Source organism: Condylura cristata, unplaced genomic scaffold, assembly GCF_000260355.1.
Source record: "Condylura cristata isolate star-nosed mole 26May11 unplaced genomic scaffold, ConCri1.0 scaffold00016, whole genome shotgun sequence".
Classification (NCBI taxonomy): domain Eukaryota; kingdom Metazoa; phylum Chordata; class Mammalia; order Eulipotyphla; family Talpidae; genus Condylura; species Condylura cristata.
In genome coordinates, this window is record NW_004567117.1 from 5,539,127 (window position 1) to 5,556,588 (window position 17,462).

At 37.8% G+C, this 17,462-nt stretch overlaps 1 protein-coding gene across 4 annotated transcripts in view; it reads right to left on the reverse strand.

Annotated features, from left to right (window-relative positions):
* PTPRM (protein tyrosine phosphatase, receptor type, M) overlaps nt 1–9,289 on the reverse strand; it is a 558,641-nt gene extending 549,352 nt beyond the window's left edge. For 2 of the 4 annotated variants that reach the window (XM_012725901.1, XM_012725900.1), the window contains exon 1: nt 9,164–9,230. In XM_012725901.1, the coding sequence (XP_012581355.1) occupies nt 9,164–9,173 (10 nt within the window). In that variant the 5' untranslated portion in view covers nt 9,174–9,230. Of the gene's footprint in view, nt 1–9,163 lie in introns of all 4 variants that reach the window. The other 2 variants (XM_004683746.2, XM_004683747.2) reach the window with 2 other exon arrangements.
* Nucleotides 9,290–17,462: the final 8,173 nt, after the last annotated feature.

Here is a 17,462-nt window from a genome sequence, read left to right on the forward strand (position 1 = left end):
TTTTTCTTTTTCTTTTTGCTTTTTTGGTAGCCTAGCTAAGGATCCATTTTGTTTATATTCTCAGAGAGCCATATCTGAGTTACACTGATTTGGTCACAGTCTTTTTTAAAATCATTTCATTTATTTCTATTATTCTTTTTATTATTTCCTTCTCTCTCTCTATTAACTTTGGGTTTTATTTGTTCTTTTTCAAGTTAGTTTTGATGTGATATTAGATTGTTTACCGGGGATTTTTCTTGCCTTTCATATGGATCTATATTGCACTTATTCTCCCCCCCCCCCAACTACTTTTACTGCATCCATAGATTTTGGTAATGCTATCATTATTTCAAGACACTTTTTAATTTCTAGCTTGACTTTCTCTTTCATACAATTAGCTACTAATTGTATAAGTAGCATACTTTTTCCAATCTCCATGTAATCATAGCCTTCCTTTTTGTTCTCTTACAGTTCTAGTTTTATGACAGTATGGTGATAAATGATACTCAATATAATTTCAATCTTTCAATTTTATTGGCAATTGTCTTCTAGCCCCCAATGTGCTTCAATTCTGAAAATGCTGCATGTGCACTTGGAAAAAAATGTATATGCTGAAATTTTGGGGTGAAGTGTTGTTATATCTATTTGGTCTAGCTCCTCATTTACAGCTGTTTTGTGTTTTGTTTTGTTTTTTTAATTCCTTACTTACACTTTGTCTTATTGATCTGTCTATTCTACATAGGGCATTTAGAACCCAAGTATACTTGTACTATTACCAATATCATCCTTTAGTTCTATTATGTATTGGTTTACATATCCATATACTCTATGACTCGATCCACATAAGTTTATGAATGCTGTTTCTTCTTGTTTTATTAGACCCTTTATCATAACATAGTGCCCCTCTTTATCTTAGCAACTTTCTTATTTGAAAGTTTATACTTAATTGAAGGTACACCTGTCCTGACTGTTTTTGGTTGTCATAGGCTTATATGATTGTCCTCCAACATTTAACTCTGAAGTCTCGGCCTGTCTTTCTTTGTGAGTTTCTTATGAATAGTAACAGGTTGTACTTTATTTTTAAATCCATTCAGTCACTCTACATCTGTTGATTGGTAGTTCAGATTGTTGATATTTAAGTTGTTTATTGAGATATAAGGGCTTATTGCCATTTTCTTATGTTTTCAGTTTTGGTTTGTCTTGAATTTTTTTTGGAAGATTTTCTATTATGTTTTAAGTTAAATTTTACTTGTCTTATGTGCTAATTCCATTATTTATAATTTAGGTTTCTAATGACAGAATATGTGAGCTATTTTGTTGAACAATCTGGTCTCTGGCTGGGTCTAGTGGGGCAACCTGTTGCTTTCCTTCTCCTCCACTGGTGAGTAGCTTAGGTGTCTAATGTCTTGATATTCACTGTTCTGTCACTTCACTGTATAATAATTCCTTTGGGGTTTTCTTCATATGTTCTTTTAGCTTTTACTTTTCAGTGAAGTGCCTTGCTTTTTCTTCTAATGATTGTCAACCTTGCTGGGTAAAAAGATTTGGGGCTAAAAGTCTTTCTACTTTAAGTATTTTAATTATTTCTTTTCAGTCTCTGAATGCTTGTAATGTTTCTGCTTCTTTATTCTGTACCTTGGTCTGTTTGGTATTAACTCTTTGGGTCTCTTGCATAACAACATCTGATACAATTTCCAAATTGAGATGATTTTTAGTGATTATCACATATTCTGTGCCATTCTCTTTTTCTTCTTCTTCTAATACCTCCTCCCCATTATACAGATACTATTTCTCTTTAGGTAAGCTGTCTAGAGAGCTCTGAAACTGTTCGTTTTTTAAACTCTTTTTCTACTCTTTTCTTTACCAACATTATGTTTCTGAGTTATTAATTCTCTCCACCGCTGCAGCTTCTATTACTGGGACCTTTGCTTGTATTTTTAATGTCAGCTATAGTGTTTAAGTCCATAATTTCAGATTATAGTTGTCTTATATTTTCATATTTATTTCATTGTTGTTTAATATCATCCATTGTTTTTTCTTGTTTTTTGTTTGTTTGTTTGTTTGTTTTTTTGTAAGTTCTATCAACACTGCCACAAATTTTGCCCTGAATTCCCTATTGTCATGCTCCATAATCTCACTGTGTCAAGATTTTATCAGGACTTTTTAGTTTAAATTTGTATTATCTTCTTCCATTTCCTCATATTTTATTTTGTTTGAGTTTTGGTAGGGATAGATTTTCAACTATTGTTCTTGTACATGTAAGGCACTGGCAAGCAGTAGTAGGAATAAAAGAGAACAGGGCAATAGGAATCAAATGATCACCTTCAGATTGACTAGAGAATCTGAACTTGTCATGAAGCTTTTCCACCTCATCCTGGGCTTCAGTAGCAGTCTTTTCTTGAGGTAAGTCTAGATGCTCTGTCCCCATTCTGGCTATAGCTGTTTTATGTTAAGAGGCTCAGATTCAAGTCAGTAATCCTCACTCTGGGCCTTTATACCTGCCACTCTCCAGGGATGCACCACTGGACCTAGGTACCTGCTTGTACAATCCTTTGCCTGTCACAGTACTGGGCCTTAGGGGCCCAGATAGCGGTGTGTGCCCATCTCAATAGAAGGGAGCTTTATACCCTAACAGCTTCTCCTCTCTCTCAAAGGTTTTACTACCCCCCATTACCTCTCTAAATGGTTCATTTAAGGGTTTTACCTGATGTTCCTACAGTTTAAGGTCTAGTGTTTCCCTCAAGAGTTTTAGCTTTGCTTTACATCAGTTTGTTGTAAGGAAGCTAGAAGTGTTATGTCTTCACTCTAGTGCAACTTCACCCAAGTCCAAAAATTGTAATATTTTAATGCACATTCACCTGTTTTTTACTTAATACACAAATCACATGAAGAGCTATATCTTATGCTCCTTAATTGATATGTAAGAGACAATAAAAACTTGTCCACTTTATAATTATGCAGTGAAATCATACCAAATTGCTCCTGAAAAGGTACAGACAAGGTGGACAATTTTTGAACATGGAGCCAGACCAGGTATGAGGCTGAGTTCCTGAAATGGATTATCTGTCTTACCAGATCAAAACACCTGTGCACCGTAATGCTTTCCAAAGCTCTTGGAGGCTGTGAGATTGAATGCCCAATCTACTCCCTCCAGCAGAACTTGCTCCTGGCTTTAGTCTTTTTTCCTACTCTTATTTCTACCCAGCATGTCTCTAGCTGAATCCCTGTGTGGGCTCTTAGATCACTTACTCAGAGTTTGTTCCTTTCAGTACTCCCATCGCTTACCTGACTTAGCTTTTCCATCACAGTTCTTAGTGGCACATCTAATCATCGCTGCTTGTATTTCTCTGATTATAGAATCTGCCAGTCTCCCTGTGCCTTCTCCATGGAATATAACCAGCAAGGGGACAGAGATTCTGCTGCTACAGTTCTGGTACTCACAGCCAGGCCCATGTTCATCACAAATATTACTAACATTTTATGTGGAAAAAACCTAGAGTTTAAAGACCTTATTCAAAGTCAATAATTAAGAAGCAATAAAGCTAGTGTCTCACCAGGGTGGGGTCAACAGGGTTCACAGTGAATAGTCATCATGTTTATTTTGAGACAGTCACAACAGGAGACTATGGGATAAGAACTGTCATCCCCTACTCTAGATGCATGTATTCACATAGGAAGATCACTCATGGAACTCAGAACAAAACTGGAAGGTGCTTTTCCCACCTATAGTAAGTCTGGGAAAAGTTTTGACTTCTCTGAACTCATCTCCTAAGATGGAACTCAATCTCTCAGCCTCATCATGAGGGTAAATAATACACAGCAAGAAGCAAGTTTTATTTATTGCTAAGTGTTATTTACATATATGAGATGACTTTGTGACTTTGTAAAGGAAAATGATCAGAAATTACTACACTGCCACTTGCCTGAAATTTAGACTTTTTTTGTTCATTTTGTTTTTTTTAAGGGACAAAGCATATGGGACATGCAAATTTGATGCTATAATGTGTTGCATCTGATAAAATGAATTTTGTAATACCTTCTAAGTATTCACTTCCCAAAAAAGTCATTAATGAGAGAAAACAGGGTCTCATAGGATATAATCTTTTAGTACTCCAAGAACAGCTCTACTAAATTGAGCATGTAAAGTATACCAGAGAGGGTGTCTTTATTTGGTTTACTCAGAGATGAATCCCAAGCATCTATAACTGTGCATCTGTAACATAGCAGACATTTAATAAATATTTGCAGAATGCTGACAAATTCAAAGAATGAATGAGATAATTAGACAACTGTCTGACTGTTCTGTGCCAAAAATATTACTCACTAGATCCACACTAAATTCAAGGGGAGAAAATATCTTGTCAACTCTAGAGTCTTGTCATGACTCACTTAGCCCTATCTAAACCCTAAAGTGTGGCTAATTGGGGAAGTCTTACCTAACACGAGGGAAATATCCATGAATGCACCCAAAGAGAAACATGCTATCCCTTTGCCAATTGATCATCTGTCTCAAATGTAAAGTTGACTCTATGTAAAAATTTTGTCAGCACTTTTTCTGCTTCAGGGGTTATCACACTAAAGTGCATGTTGTTCCTCTACCCCAAGACTGGAAAACTGTTAACAGCATTCTATTTGCCTAGCATGAGGACCAAATTCACCTAAGTACACCATTTTTTTTTAAAGATTTATTTATTTATTCATATAGAACTGCGGTACAGGATAGAGATGTGGAGGGTAAGAAGATTCACCAGAGTCAGAACGAGGAACAGATTAGGCAGATCAATGAAGTACAATGCTGAGGGGATCAGCCGGTGGCTGCCTCGCCATGTGGATCTCCTTGGGGCAGGGGGGAATCAAACTCAAGTGGAAGTGGCTTAAGCTTCTTAGTGCTGTGTTTTAACCCGCTGCGCCACCAGGGAGGGACCAAGTACACCATTTTTAAAGATATCCTAAACAGACTCTGGAGGATGTCCACTTTATGAATATCAAATGACTATACCAAAAGTTATCTTTACATTTTTAACATTTTCGGTAGATTTACTATTTGTTGGGCTTTTTGTTGCTGTTTTAGTAAAATTGGATCATGTGTTCTTATACATAAGATAGGGAATTTGCTAAATATTCATTGAACTGGAACACTAAGTTACACACTTTGTCAATTTCTAGAGACAGAAAGGTAAAATTATACTTTCAAAGTTTTATGTATATATGTATATGCATATATATATATGATATATATATGTATATGTGTGTATATATATATATGTATATATTAAATTTAGTTTCGTACTACCTTAAAATTTAAATTCATCTTTCTGGATTACTTGCTTATTAGGATCACAATAATTCTAAACTTATTTTGGTACTAAACAACAAAGAGCATCATAATGGTTTTCAACAGATAGTAAGTTTATAGAAAAGATAGAGAAAAATCACTAATCATCATGCTTTTTTCTTACTGTTTGGCAGTCTGAAAGCAAAAGATAATGCAATCTAATGCTTATAAATTAATAAGTCTAATTATATATAATGTGCATAATATGATTGTATAATCAATAATTATAATATAAATACATAAACCAATAACTATATAAATCCAGACTCTATAGCAGCAATTCTATGCTGGTGTTAAGTGGCCTAAAACAAGAATTGATGAAAGTTTTAGGTAAAGGGCTACAGTAAATTTCTTGCTATGGAGCCTATAGCTTCTGCACAGGTACTCAGTAAGGCTGCTGTAGCTTGAAACAAGTCAAAGTCAGTAGTTAACAAATGGCAGTGACTCTGTGACAATGAAACTTTATGGGCAATGAAATCTGAATTTTATGTGTCACAAAATATTATTTTAATATTTTGGGACCATTTAAAAAATTTTAAAAAAACATTCTTATATTTTCAAGTCACAAAAAAAAAAAAAAGAAAAATTTGATAGTGGCCTGTAGAACTAGCCCTTCCCCTCCATTAGAAAGAGCGATGGGTCAACATGTAGCAAAAATAGAAACTAGTGGAGGCTGAAATCAATACTGCTATGTTGGAGTTTGTCTATTTTTACTAAGTCAGAAGCCCACAATAATCAAAACAACTTCTTAATATGAAAAATTACAAATATCTCACCCAAGTAGAAGATTAAAAAAAAAAAAGTCCTGAGCAAACTCTTGTGGAGTAATCTATCAGGACTCAACCCCACCACAAGCATCTCACCCATCCCCAGCTCGCTAGATACCCAGGTACTGAGATGTGGTAGGGCCTTCTGGGGAGAACCTGACTTGGAAGGACAGGTCAGGCGGCAGAGCACTACTGCACGAGTGCACTCCCTCTCCCTTGTCCTGGCAGTGAACAAACTGAAAGCAGAACTGGAATTTGGAGAATCCACTAAAGCACCACTGATTCACACACAATAATATTCTAACAAAGACACAGGGACAAGAGAAAAAGAAAATGTACGCTGAGCAAATTAATCAAGAGCTAGGAGGATTTTGAGGTGCAGTTAAAGACTCTGTTATGGAATTCAAATTGGTTTCTTTGACATGTGCAGGAGAGACAGGACTATGGTAGGCATTGTAACTGCATTAAAGCATAGTTAGGAACAAAAAAAAAATGTTTTATCTGAATCCAAATCAGAATGAGATATTTTATGGTCTAAATTCTGAAGAGGGTACAATTATCACCCCATTTGTCAAATAAATATGAAATAGCTGTATGAGGGACAGGTACAGTGTGACAGAACAGTGGCCAGATAGAGGACAACTCACTGTGGGTTCTGACCTGTGCACAACTGCAAGGCCACTCGGGCTCAGTGAACAACAGTGATGAGGTTATTTAATGGGAGAACCAAAGAGTTTCTAAGGCCACAAGTGGTTGGCTATCTCAACCCTGATAGTGTCTGGAAGTCCTAAATGGAAGACATCTAAGATGGTGTTATCACACCAATAAGGGCCTGGAGCTCATGACACTGGCAAGCAGTGAGCCAGGATCCAAATCAGTGCAGCAGCAAGAGGTGGGGATGCTCAGATAACACAACAGCAGTCCACAGCCACAGTCTGAAGGTTAGAATGGACAGCACCAGACACTGGGCCACAGAGCAATGGAGGCAGCAACGCTGGGAGGTGCTGCCATGCAATCACATACATCATTTTAACAGCTCTCGAAAAGTGTGCTGGACAGTGTTGCTCACCTGTCAACAATGCTCAGTAGCACTAATGAGTAGTGCCAGTCAGCATCAGTCCCTAGGAGGCAGTAGTGTCAGAAACACCATGTAACCACTCTTTGAGAAGTGCTGGGCCACATCAACAACAAACAGTCTTTTGAGACACCAGTCCTGGGCCATAAGGCTCCTTTCTGGTGAAGTGAGAGGCAGGGCCAGAGGGCAACAAGGGCCTGAGCTTTGTAAAGCTCTTCAGCTATTCTGAGAAGCTTTTCAACTTCTCTTCCTTTGGGGATTAGCTTCTGGATGCTTCTTTCTTCTTTGGAGTTTAGGAACAGTGTGTCCCCCAGAAACAGTCTAAATTCCAAGCTGGCTTCTACTATGCCTTCTATCCTCTTTCAGTGCCTCCCCACCACACAAGTCTGACTGAGCCGTTTTAAACTCTATGGCGGATTGCCCCATTTAACAACCAGCTCATAGCTCACACCTGATCAGACCTATCTATGAACCAGACACCAATCTGTAGGCCAATCCACTGCCTGCAGCTGAGGAAGCCACAGTGTTGGAGCTGCCCTGGCAGGACCTTTTCTCCTTCCTGCAGCCCTAAACCAGGGGCTGTATGCCCTGGGACAGCATGGCAGGGGAACCACTTCAGTCTGCCACACTGCTAGCCTCTGCCTGCAGCCTAATCCCATGCGGTGACTGGTGGTGAGTGAGCAGTAAAACACACCTGCAAAGCCTGCAAGCAGCTTCTGGGGCCAAGTGCTGGAGGAGGGGCTACCCAAGGGCAGCAATTCCTAGTGGGGTCAGAAACTGCTTTTTCAAGGGACCCTGACAGTTAGGTAGTGGTGAGAAATTCATTCCTGCCCGGCAACCAGTTTCAAATGAGCAAATCTAAAATTTTAAAATGATATCCATCACCACAACCTAAAAAGGGTTTCCTAAAACGATCAAGTTCTAATCTGATTAGACTGCACTAGTCACCATCTTCTCATTCTTCCACAAGAAGTAGAATTCTCCTGTTATTCAGTGGAACAAATATCTTTGGCTTAGCATGAAATCCACAACACGGCTGTACCTCAGACGACTAGCCCATGCGTGGATCATTTTATCTTTACACTACTTCCAAGATCGCTGGCATCCTTTCATATCTCCAGAGATACCTAGCGAGTCCCAAAGTTGACAAAAGTTTAAAATGCCTCCCAAGGCCTCCTAAGTTGTGCTGGAAGACTGTGTTGTATAACCATCCCAGGTCAAGCAGGTTTACTGTGGATTTGGGCAGACAGATCAAGGAATCTTGCAACCCTCAATAGATTTTTACAGGCCTCTAGTGTTGAATCCAGGGAACCAGGTACACAGGTACACCAGGCAGGGAGGCTCCGAGGTAGGTGGCCTCCCAGCTCCTGCAAATCTCTGCCGTGCGCATGTTCTCCCTCTCAACCTCACATCATCTGGCAATAGTCTCACTTCAGAGTAGCATGCCTTTGCATCCCCTCCCTCCTAAGCCCAGGTGCGTGCATTTACACATGCATGTGCCCTGCTCTTTGGGCCCCTGAGTCCAGAATCAAAGGCTTGCATTCCCCACCCCCATGTCCCTCAGCCCATGTCCCTCTGCTCTCAGCATCCACTCTAGCAATGAGAGGACATAAAAAAGCCTGATTCATTGCATTTAGCCTACACTTTGTCATTTGAATTCTCCAGCTAAAGTCCCATCCTCTAGTCACATTTGCCAAACGAGACATGCACCTGTTTGCTATATCTGCTTCTTGGGAAAGAATCAATTGACTAACACCCATTCATTCAGGTCAGGTGTATCCAAAAATAAAGGAAGTAGCATGTCATTAAACTTTAAAGGCAAAACGATAATGGTAAGCTCCTTGTAATTAATCCTCTTACTCATACCATCTTCACTAGCTAATGAGTCTTTGACAGCCACACTCAATGACTAATACTCATTCAAAATATATCCACTGAACATTTACAATGATAAGAGTTTTCTGCACATTTGATTTTTCAAAAGAAAACTTAAAGCTAAAAGCAAACCTGATGGCATCCATGGGTCAGAAGTTGGCTTAGTCAAGGTGTTCACCTGCTCCCAATTGAAGTCATCATCTTCAGCTTGACTATATCCACATGTGCTATAAGGCTCATCAAAGAGGCAACCACCTAAAATGTAAAAGATTGAAAGATAATGTAAATAACAACTAGGCCACTGGAATACCATATACCTACTTCATGGCAAATTCAGTCTAATTTGACTTTTGTTTGTTTCAGGACCTGTGGATCTTGACTGTATTACACCCATGCTCAGCTCCATCTAACTATTTACCATGACTTTCCCATATTGCTCTCCTATGTTGTTTTCCCAAAAGGATCTTAACATTTGCATAATTCAGTTGAAAGTTAAGAACAAAGCAAATACCTAACTCACATATCCCAGAATTAAAGGAATTTGGAATATGTGATCTTGTGTTCAAAACTTTGACATAAAGGTCTTAATTGTTCAATGGTTTTTAATAAGAGAAACATATGTGTCCCCCAAATTAAAGTATAGATGGTTTTACCACACTTTGGCACAATATTAGTTTGCAAAATGCAACAGAGACCATGGACATAGCTTGCAAATATTTTTCTAAGGATTATGTTAAGTCTAACACAGAAACAGGTTTCACTTTAATATACTGGCAATGTAAGTTCTCAAAATTAAAAGGTTACATAAAATGTTTTTATAGTCTATGCAATATGTAAAAGCAAGAATAAATTCATGGCAAAACATGTGGTTATCATCTGCTTAATCCTGGCACTACAGAATAGATGTAATTAAATAATCAAAGATTTTTTTTAATGCAGCATACATAAAGCAATTCCATTGTTTCAGTATCTGGGAGCATAAATGATGATTTTAAGTTCAACCCCTCCAAGCTTTTAGCTGTTTCCTGTTGCTTTGAATCACTGTAGTATTTAGTTTTTTTTCCCCAAAGTTCTACATTACAAAAGTGAATGATTATGCTGATCATAGTAATTACAATGAAAATTCTACTATTCATTATAATTACTTGCAAGTGATGAAATTAAGGATTCTGGTCAAGAGAATACAAAAATAAGATTATTATTGCACTATTTCTCTAGTGTGTGTGCAGGTATCAAGAAAAGTAAAATAGCAATCTCACAACCTCACCAGTAAAACAGAGGCCAGCTGATCGACTTCCGTCCAAATGCTGACCTGAATTCTACAACCTTCTTGATAGTTTTCTAAATAAATGAGGACTACACAAGTTAGTAAAGCAAACCTCCCATGTAGAAAATTCCCCTTGAAGAAGGCCATGCTCTATTTCTTGAAATGTATACCCATTTATCTTAGTTCTACCCATTGAAAAAATAGTAAAAAAAAAAAAAAAATGACCTCAGCTCTTAGGAGGAAAGCTGATTATTTGAAAAGTCTGCTATATTCCAAGTCTTCACTTCTCCAGGCTATATATGTTGTTCTGCCCTTAGTTCTGCTGCTAGGTTTTCAGACATTCTCCATGCCAGCAGGTGTCCTCTGAACACACACACACACACACACACATACACACACACTTACCAGCACTCTTCTAAAAAAATTTTACTCCCCGCCCTGTAACCAGAATGCTATTGCTTTTCTTGTCCATTCTATAGTTTGGGCAGTGTTGGTCCAGCTGAGCTTCATCAAGCCTGAAATCGCATGTCTTCTTTATATCATTGAGCCATTTTTCCTTACTTATAATAAGGTAAGTGGCTTTTTGAATTCCAATACAGGACAATACATTTATCCTCACTAAATTCCACTTCATTATATTCAGTGCACCATTCTGTTCTGTTGAGAGCTTTTGGAATCCTGGTTTTGGAATCTGGGTATTGACCATTCCAACTAGATTTGGGTTATCTGCAAACTTGATAAGCATGCTTTCTTCATCTGCCTCCAAGCAGCTGGTTAAAAATGTTAGAGGGCAAAGTCAAAGGACATCAGGCCATTTTAAACTTTCCCTCCCAGTTTTCCAGCTTCATCGACATCATTAGCTCCAAGGAATAATGGAGAAGATAGTGCCCTTGATGCTCTCCTCTGTAACACTTTTAACAGAATTGGTCTATTAAACATTCCACTGGGAACAGAGTACTCATTACCAAGATACAACATTAACTCAATATTTCACCTTGACAAAAATTGGTAATTTATACTTCCTTGTTATTCAGTTTTAACAAGTTGAGAAACAAAGTGGGTTTGTTTGAAGCACATAATACTAACAAGTTTCTGATTTTGCATAAGAAATGTTAGAAGACTATGCAAACATTTATAAAAAATAGTATTTCTTGGTTGTAATTTTTGATGTAGAAAATCGCTTAAGCACTACAGGGATAAGCCTGAACAGCAGGGATAAAAAGAAATAACTATGATTTTGACAAAGAAAAAGATCCCTCCTCCGATGAAAACATAAATAACACTTTGATGGAAGTCCTACAGTGCCACCTTAAACAGTGAGAAATAGCTAGAAGTATTCACACAACAACTCAAGGCTGGATAAAGATCTGGCTTCTGAAACAACTGTTGGCACTTAAGATATAACCCAATATAAAGGTAGAGCATTCACGTCTGACAACAAACCCAAAGACTCTTAAAACTCTGGTGCAAGGATGTAATTTTACTATTACATAAATCAGTTTTTATCACTTGCAGAGAAACATAAAATGTATGATGATATGGTTCATTTGGGACCTGAGTATGAGTATCGAACCATTGGAAAATGGTATAAATTATGAACTTCCTATTGCTTAATATCTGTACTTCCCCAAACCCCTCACACTCCCACACCGATCTTCATATCCACCATATTCATCATTCAGCAGATGTAAAATTGAACAAATAGCAAAGGTGGTTTCTTTAGCTGAAATAACATGAAATTAACGTAAATTACATCCAAATTTAAGTTACCAACTGAAAAAGAGAATAACTGGTTCTTTCTTTTGGTTTTCAAGGCCACTTTGCTTACTGGTGAAGTGAACAAGCCCCTGGGTCCAGTATCTGGCATGTCTGAATAACAATGAAGATCACATGGCCCTATTTGAGAACATGCAATATGAAACAATAACATAAAAATTAAATAAGTCAAACTCAGAAAAAGCTAAAAGGTAAGGAAAATACGGAAAAGTAAATTATATGAGTAACTGGCTCAACCACCCCCATCACTAGCAAGTGATAAAAAGTATCATAAGGTTTATTAACTGGAAATTAGCCACAAATTTCACTTTGAATTTTATACTACCCAGTGCAAAGAGGAAATAAGATTGATTACATAATTCATAGCGATGAAAAAAGAACTTTAACAGTAAAACTAATAATAAGGGCACTGTTTCATCTTCACATCAACCCTACATGGTAGATGTTAAGAGCTTCATTTTACAGACACAGAAACTGAGGCATGGAAGGTTACACAGCTTTCACAAACCTCAAAGCTGGAGTCACAACTTACACCAATCTTTAAATCTCTAATAAAACAGATTTGGACCTACGCATCCTGTCTTGACGGCCTACCTATTTTTTTATTAGCTTTGCAGATTCTATTTTTTAAATCTATTTTCTTTAACCACTCTTAAATTCTGGACATGGTTTCTCGTCAAGTGGTGTAGCCCCCATAGTTCTTTCACCAGCATAGTATCTGTGACCCAATTCCCCTCATTCCTTATACTCTTCCCTCCCCAGTATGACCCTCTCCTTTCACACCCCCAGTTGCTCAGATCTATATCAGCTTGAAACCCTTTGTTCAGTGTCTCTCTATTCCACATATATAAGAAACCATCCAATATATCTTTTTCCTTCTGACTTATTTCACTTAGCATAATCCCTTCCAGGTCCATCCATGCTGATGCAAATTGAATGAGTGTGTCTTTTTTGATTGCTGAATAGTATTCCATCAGCACTACTAATTCCCAAACTGAAAAGAAAACACTACTACTCCTAATCCTAATCCTTAGAGAGCTCTCTTACCTGGACATTGATAAGAAGCAATTAATATAAATCAATAAACAGAGTTTCCAATAACATTGCCCTGAAGAGAATGAAGTGTTTGAAGATCTATTCACTAACAATTCACAAATTGATTTGGTGATATTTCAATGCATTCTATGATTAAAGCTGTTACAGTCCTTAAAATTGTTTTCATGGATATTGTCTTAGCAAGTTCAATCACTGGGAAGACGATGACCCACATGGCACAGCATGCTATTTTTCCTGCTGTAAGTAGTGTATTTCAGTCATTCTGCCTGTTCTGTTCCCCTTTGTTGTCTCAGGTGAATGTTCTCAGTCACACACACACACACACACACACACACACACACACACACCTCTGGCCTGTGCCTCAGTTCTTGAAAGCATAAATAAATATTTTTTTAGAAAAAGTTAAATTCTTTTTTTTTCCCTAGGAATAATTAGAAAGCAAATCTAGTGTGCTATAAAGGTCATTTTGGACATATGAAAACACAATATTGTGATTTAGATATTGGAAAGAATGTATCTTTTTTCTTTGGCATGAGTAGTAGAGAATTATTCTATAGATTCAATGAAATCATTGAGCTAGAATCTAATAAGATGGGTAACTTTTCCCCAAAGAAGACCTAATTAGATCTTTCCCATAATCACTACAAATTCTACTAAAGCTTTTAAGCCCATAAAGGAGACAAAGGAAAACAATTTGATAAAGATTAGATTTCACCATTTAGAACAATATTTTAAGCATTTTTTTTTGTTGTGACCCGCGACCAACATCTTGACCCAGAATATGTACAGATACATTTTACAAATCAAAATTATCCCCACTAAGATATACTGACAGTCTTCATTTCTGTTCTAATTCAGTTTTGTTAAAGATGAGTGTAGGTTCACTCAACCAACTTCATGGTGGAATAAGAACCATCCCTTGGGATCGTTTACTTAAATTTGAAGTTATTAACCAAAATTACATGTGCAAGCCCTAAGGCTTGCAGGCGTGCAGTTATTAGGGTGTAATCCATGAGCTACAAAGTTCTCTAATTTTATTTTATTTTTTAAGATTGATTTATTTATGCATACAGAGCTGGGGTACAGGCCAGAAGTTTTGGGGCAGTGAGAGGATTCACCAGAGACAGAGTGGAGAGCAGAAGAGGTCAACTGACAAAGTCCACTGCTGAGGGGAGCAGTGGGTGGGTCAGGAGAGGTCTGCTACACCATGTGGGTCACCTCCAGGGTGGGGATCAAACTCATGCTGAAGTGGCTTTAGCTTCTCAGTGCTGTGCTTTAACCCACTGCACCACCAGGGAGGGCCCAAGTTCTCTAATTTTAACAGCTACTATTCTGTGAACATCTGCCATGCACAGACCAGATTCTGTTTAAGGAAATACAGATGATCATTATTTCTACTACACACAACCACTATAAAGCTTGTCTCAATCTGTCTGATTCAAAGAACTTGCTACCTAATGTTTACACTTAGTATTTAATTTTATAAGTGTAAAAGGCAAGAATTATATGCTTTGAACCAGTTATCACTCTATTAACTCTCAGCTCTCAATTTACTTTACAAAAAAAAAAGTTTATTTTATTTTATTTATTTATGAATACAAGAGCTGGGGTGTAGGTCAGAGGTATGGGGCTGAGAGGATTCACCAGAGACAGAGTAGGGAGCCGAACATGTAGACCTACTGAAATATACTGCTGAGGGGAGCAGTGGGAGAAACAGGAGAATTCTTCAATTCACCTTTTATTGCTTGTTCTGCAAAAAATGTATACAGGTGCTCTAACTTGATTTCCTATCCCAGTGGCAAAAGTCATAATTATGGAATTTCATCAGAAGAGAGTTAAAGAGAGACACTGCAAGAAGAAGGTTGGGTTTGCAGGGTTCCCTCACAGTCTCCAGAGCAAATGTGGTTCCCCAGAAAATGCAGGGGCCTTTCCAAAGCCTAGCTCCTGCAGTACTCAGAAGAGAGCAGCTTATCCCTGCACTCAGCTGGAGATCTTGAAACAGCTCCAGTGGAATACCCCTGCCCTGGTACCTAGAGAATGCATTTCATCCAAATTACATTTGTAACATTGTGACTTCTCTGCTCTCACTGAACCAGAGGATCACCCTGTATCTTATCCCTCCTTTCTCTTTTTCTGCTTTGGAATAATGATGGTATCTCCCATGTACCATTTCTGTATGTTTTAGTACTTATCTCCACTTTGTGCTTGCCAATCTCTTATATTTGAACCCACTGTTATAATTATTCATCCTATTAAACTTTCTCTCTTATAGCTTGAATTTTTTTATTAACGTAACAGTTTTCAACACTGTATATGTTTTTAGAACCGAGGAGCATACCACTTCAGATGTATATTACACACCACACCCATCACTAAAGTCCCAATAATCCTCACCATAGTTCACAGGACTTGCCCCGTTTTCCTTCCCACCTTAACCCCTCCTACAGGAGTCTCAGTTGTGTAGTCATATTTCAAGGGTTTGCTTTTGTCTGTTCCTTTACTTCTTTCTTCTTTATATTCCATATAGGAATTATCCTTTTGAATTATTTCATTTAACATAATCCCCTTCAATTCCATCCACATTGTTGAGAAAGGCAAGCTCTATTTTTTTTAAGCTGAGTAACATAACATTGCATGTATTTATCACATTTTTCTAATCCACTTGGGCACTTAAGCTGTTTCCATAACTTCAGTATTGTAAATATTGCTGCAGGGAACATCAGAGTGTGGATATTCTCCTTCATATTAGTGTTTTAGTATTCTTTAGGCAGATACTTAGGAGGAAGACTCCTGGATCATATGGTAGATCCATATTATTTCCCATAAAGGCTGAGCCAGTCTACATTCCTACCAACAGTGTACAAGGGTTCCTTTCTTACCATACCACTGCTAATGATTGCTTTGGGTCTTTTTTTATACAGGCCCTTCTCATAGATATGAGGTAGTATCTCATTATGGTTTTGATTTGTATTTCCCTGATAGTAAGCAATGATGGACACTTTTTTAAAAATACCTGTTGACTATCTGTATGACCTTTGAAGATGTTCTAAGCTTTCCCTTTTCCAATCAGTGTGTGGCTTCTATCTCCTAATTGGATCTTTATTGCTATATCACTTATTTTATAAGTGGGAGTCAGTAGTGGCCAATGATCTCCCACAAAGAAGCACTAATTTTAATGTACTTATTTCAAATTTAAAAGAGGTTTGGAGCCATAGTTCACCTCTTTGTAGTATGCACATTTCTCCTTTAACCTACCCCTACCTCTATAAAGTAAATAAATAACAATGTGTGCTATTTACATACTTGTAGGGTATGTGCCCTCCCACTGATAGCATGGGTGCTGGGACAGAGAGGATGGAGCATGCATGTGATGATTGTGGACACCTGGGTCCAAAGAGCAAGGCTGTATACATGTGTAAATGGAAGAGGAATAAAGGAGAGGGCCACCCTGAAGCTAGGCCAGGAGACTGAGAGCACCAGGGAGAGGCAAGAGAAAAAATTCCCCAAAATTCCCAAAATTCCCCTGGAGCCTCATTCCCACTGCCTGCCTGGCTCATTCCAACCCCCCTGCATGCCAGACTCCTTGCTTGTTGTGCCTGTAACATTAAAGTCCTGCAAAATCTATCAAGGACTCCTGGACTCTCTTTATCTGTCTGCTTGAACTGACAGAGAATCTGGCCTGTACATGCTTGCACTACCACATTATTACATGAGTAGTACTGCAAATAAGCTCCTAAAAGTGTACTTTCTAAGAAGTCAGTGGAGGATAATCAAATGGTAATTTCATAAACTGTAAGATTAATTATAGCACACATGAACATTTTTTTTTTCTCCAGTTATGTTTACTGAGGAAAGGCGGTTTATATCACTGTATTTATTTAGGGACTACAGATTCAAAACTCTACAAATGTATGCATTCACATCACGTCAACCACCATAGTTCCAATAATGCCTCCAGCCGCCCTTCCTTCCCTCTGGTTGCCTCAGTTTGTGGTCATCTGTCAACATAAACATGTTGAATGGTCCTGCCTGTAACAGGTTAAACTCACTTATATATATTTAATCATTTTTCTTATAATTACAGCCCATTTATTTTGTAAAAAGAGAGGGAGACGGCAATACTCCCTGAGGAAATTTCTGGAACATTTCTCTCATTTGTTCTAAATACAGAATGACCCCATTTAAGGCAGTCTTTATCAAATGTATAAAGTATTAAATGGGTCTCTCTCCATAGAGAGGACGGATCAAAATTAGTACTGACATATGTCCTGAAAGAATGTTATATGTTCCATTTTCCTAAAATACATGTAATCTCAGGTGGTCCAATCTATT